We start from the raw sequence: 4,414 nt of genomic DNA, 5'->3' as shown, positions 1-4,414 counted from the left end.
GGGAGCAGGCCTAAGCCAGCAGGTCGTTATCTCCCGAGGGGTCCCAGACTGCGAGAGGGCACAGGCCGGGCTGAGGGACCCCCTCTCCCCCCGAGTGCACAAATTTTTGTGCACCGGGCCTCTAGTCTATATACATAAAACCCTAATATGCAAATAGACTGAACGGCAGAACCACCAAATAACCGGTTGCTATGATGTGCACTGACCACCAGGGGGGTGTGTGTGGAACATGAGGGCGTCCGCAGCAGGCAGCAGAGGGAGGAACATGGTGGGTGTTGGCCATGGCGGGATGGTGGAGCAAGTGAGTGGGGGCGCCAGACCAAGGTGGGGCGCTGGTCACTGTCATCGGGGAAAGCCTCTGGTAGTTACTGAAAATTCTTTGCTCCCGCATGCCGTGGTCCTGCCCAACACTTGCACCCGCTGCCAGCACCAGCCCTGCTTGCACCCGCTGCTGGCGCCCAGTGCCAGTCCCAATTGCTCCGCACCATCAGCAGGTGTGAGTGGCGGCTGCCGGCCCCAATTGCCCCTGAGGGCTTCTCCACCTCCCCCTGCTCCTGAAGGGCGATCAGGGCAGCAGCCGCCACTTGCACCTGCTGACGGCGCCGGTGCTGCTTGCATCTGCTGCTGGCGCCAGCCCCAATCACTCTGTGCTGTCAGCGGGTGCAAGTGGGGCCAGCGCCGTCGGCGCATGGGAGTGGCCGCAGCGGAAGCAGGGCTGTCGGCAGAGAGAGGACTGGGGGCCGCAGCAGGAGGGGCCGGGTGGGGGCGCGGAGGATGGGCCAAGACCCCTGTGCCCACCTCAGCCTCACAGCCCACAGTTCCTTTCAAGGTGCATGAATTCGTGCACTGGGCCCCTAGTTAAATATATAAAAGGATCTCAACAGTGATTTCTTTTGTCAGCAATTCATAGATCTTACATCCTAACTGAAAACCACTGCTAATCCAAGATCAAATCCAAGGACAAAGAAACTAAACTAATGTCCACCTATCAATATGGAGAAGAAACTAATATTATAGTAATTCTAATCATAGAGGAACATCTGGTTAAAACAATGATCCTAGGGCTACCAGACTCTTTAGAGTCAAAACAAAGCTGAAATGCACTAGCAGAATGAGAGGGGTGGGTGACAATAACAGAAAACCAGAATCACATGAATGCGTTCAGACTTATTATTAGTCAGTCTATGGAGAGTCAGCATGCACCCCCATGTTTTCTTCACAGAGGATTACATAAGGAGGAAATGTTCCAGCCAAATAATTCAGCAAATTCCATGCAACTCACCTGAGAGTACCATGTAATCCAGAGCCCAGTTTGCTCACTCCTCTTCCAACTGAGTTAGTAGTATACAGGTAAAGACCGTCTGCAGTGAGACAGCGTCCCAAGTCAGCATCTGAAACATTTTTTATAGGTAAATTTTATAAATGCTTTTCTTTTTCTTTTGTTTTGTCTTTTTGTTAATCCTCACCCGAGGATATTTTTCCGTTGACCTTTTACAGGGAGTGAAAGAGAGAGGGAAAGACAGAGAGAAACATCGATGTGAAGAAACACATCAACTGGTTGCCTCCTGCATGCGCCCTGACCAGGGCTCAGGCCAGGAGGAGCCTGAAACCAAGGTATGTGCCCTTGACCGGAATTGAACCTGGGACCCTTTGGTCCGCAGGCCAACGCTCTCTCCACTGAGTCCAACCAGCTAGGGCTAAATGCTTTTCTAATGAGATTATAAACGTGCTTTTTTCTTTAGAGGAGGCTGAGTGAAAGATAATCTCCCACTTCTAAAGTAAGTGCTTCGATGTGACTTCCAGGGAAGATGGCTAGAACCCCCACAGCAAACATCCAAAATGCATGCAGGGTCAGGGACAAAGATCAGGGAAGGAGGTCAGATAGTTACTAACAGGAAAACCTGGTCCTGCCTGCCAAATGTTTTTTCTTTTTTGGGATAGCAAAAATACTGAGTCCAATTTACACATTCCTAATTCTAATCTGAAATGACTAAGAATATGATATGATTTTGTAGTAAAAAAGGCATGAGCTTTTAAGAGTTCTGGGCACTTATTAGTTGACCTTGGGCCTCTTTGAACTTCAGTTTCTTCATCCATAAAATGAGGATAATGTGTACCTCAAGAATTACTATGAAGGTTAAATGAGATAACACAGGTAAACACCCATATTGCAATCTAGTTCAAAGCCAGTGTTCCATAATGGTATATGATATTATTCTCACATACTAATAATATACATTCAACTAAAATCCGCTTCTTTGGATTTTCCACCCAGAGATCCTAATTTTAATTTCTGGAGCAACACAGCACAAAAGTGCTCTTCTATTTAAAAACAGCAACTATGTTTCCTGTTAGCTACATCTTCCCCTAAGATAAACACTGTATCTCTATATGACAGTAAATGGTTTACTAACTTATAAAGAGAATCTTTAAAAAAGCATATAAGTAAGTCCTTCAGTGTTTATTTTCATAATCATTCCACTCACTATGTGTAAGTGGAGTTTGTCTACTACTTGTCATTTTAGGGGAATCCAATGTCACTGTACTCAAATTAGTACTGAGTATGCTGTTATCTTAAAAATTCGGTATACTAAACCTGAGACAAGTGTAATTTGTACCTAGTGGTTCCTCAAAAAACAAAGAGTTAAAGTGGGTAATTATTTGTAAAACTCCTATTTCATTGGTAAGGTAATGTTTAACGATATAATCACAATAACAAGTACCTATTACAATAACAAACAGGTCTGGGAGAAGGTGGACTCCTGGCAGGCCTGGAACTCCACAGGAGAGCAGCATGGGTGTGCCAGGGTACTGGACAGCATGTCTACCCAGCAAACAGAGGGGCCAAATTCAACGGCAAGTCAGTTAGATGCGGTCAATTAAGAGAGCTTCTGCCATTTTCACTGAGGTCACAGAATAAACTGATATGTAATACTTGTGAAACTGTAAAAACATTTTAATCCAGCCTACTTTGTTTAAAAAAGATACTTAACAATTCATGCTCCCTTGAACAAGCTCATTGTTTTGCTTTTAGGATGAGAGGGTTCATTAACACACACACAATAAATTACTAAAAGAAACAGTATCAGGCAGAAAGACCTGATACTCTATTCACGGACATAAAAATTCAACTTAAGGCTCCCATGCCCAAACTCAAATACCCAGGAACCAATTTAAGTAATGCATGCCTCTTTGGCAGAAGTGTATGGATGATACCTTTTCCTGGCGCTAGTAAAACCTATCCATTTTCTTACCTCACTGAGTATCAGCTTTTATTATACTGTGACCGATAAAGCAGACAATGAACACACTGTATAGGAATCCTGAGCTCTTTAATTAAAAGGAACACAGACTTATATCTAAACTGTTTGCCACAATTATCTTAAACCATTCTTTTCACATCTTAATTTCAATCAGAGGACCAAAACCCTTACATTACCTTTATTTTCAGAACTGGAGCCAGTGTTGCTATCTGGTGCAGGCAACATGTCTTCATATCCCCATGACACTATGTGTTTGCCACCAAGCAAACAGGAGGGGGATCCAGGCCCCCCTTCCAAAAGCAACAGCCTAAAAAGGGAAATGGAGAATCACAAACACACCAAAACTATCCATTTTGGCAAGAAAATAAAAAAGATACTTAATCTCAAAAAGCAGAAAACTATAACAGATTTACAAAGACACTATACATCTGAAACGAAATTCACAATATATTTTTATATTTAAAATTTACAAAGCAGTGCTTTTAGAAATGTTATGATAAAATTACAGCTGTGTGTAAAATGTATATATGTTATATATATATGAGAGAGAAAGAAAGAGAGAGAGAGAGAGAGAGAGAGAGAGAGAGGCAGGCAGATGTGAATTGGGAAACACATATACCAAAGCATTAGGAGTGGTTATCTTGGGTAATAAGATTATGAATGAGCCCTAGCTGGTTTGGCTCAGTGGACAGAGTGTCGGCCTATAGACTGAAGGGTCCTGGGTTCAATTCCAGTCAAGGGCACATGTCTGGGTTTCGGGCTTGATCCCCAGTAGGGGGCATGCAGGAGGCAGCTGATCAGTGATTCTCTCTCACCATTGATGTTTCTGTCTCTCTCTCCCTCTCCCTTCATCTCTGAAATCAATAAAAAGTGTGTGTATGTATATATATATATACATATACAGTATATATACGTATATATTTTTTAAAAGATAATGAATGATTTTATCTTTCTTCTCTACACCTTAACATATCATCTCAAAATCTACAATAAGAATTAATTACAAGCTACTGCAGTTTTTTTAAAGCCCACATAAAATGAAAAATAACATGCCCTAGATGGTTTGGCTCAGTGGATAGAGTGTTGGCCTGCGAACTGAAGGGTCCCAGGTTTGATTCCAGTCAAGAGCACATGCCTGGGTTGCAGGCTTG

The 4,414-nt window shown here is 43.2% G+C and overlaps 1 protein-coding gene across 1 annotated transcript in view; it reads right to left on the bottom strand.

Moving 5' to 3' along the window:
- Window positions 1-4,414, bottom strand: part of HECTD4 (HECT domain containing E3 ubiquitin protein ligase 4) — a 126,511-nt gene that overhangs the window by 108,498 nt on the left and 13,599 nt on the right. Inside the window, exons 4-5 of the mRNA XM_014547721.1 lie at window positions 3,440-3,570; window positions 1,283-1,391 (exon numbers count right to left, since the gene is read on the bottom strand). Of these exons, the coding sequence (XP_014403207.1) occupies window positions 1,283-1,391; window positions 3,440-3,570 (240 nt within the window). The remainder of the gene's footprint in view (window positions 1-1,282; window positions 1,392-3,439; window positions 3,571-4,414) is intronic.

This window comes from Myotis brandtii, unplaced genomic scaffold, assembly GCF_000412655.1.
Source record: "Myotis brandtii unplaced genomic scaffold, ASM41265v1 scaffold482, whole genome shotgun sequence".
In the NCBI taxonomy this organism is placed as follows: Eukaryota; Metazoa; Chordata; class Mammalia; order Chiroptera; family Vespertilionidae; genus Myotis; species Myotis brandtii.
The sequence above is the reverse complement of the archived record's forward strand: the minus strand, read 5'-3'. Positions and strand labels throughout refer to the sequence as shown.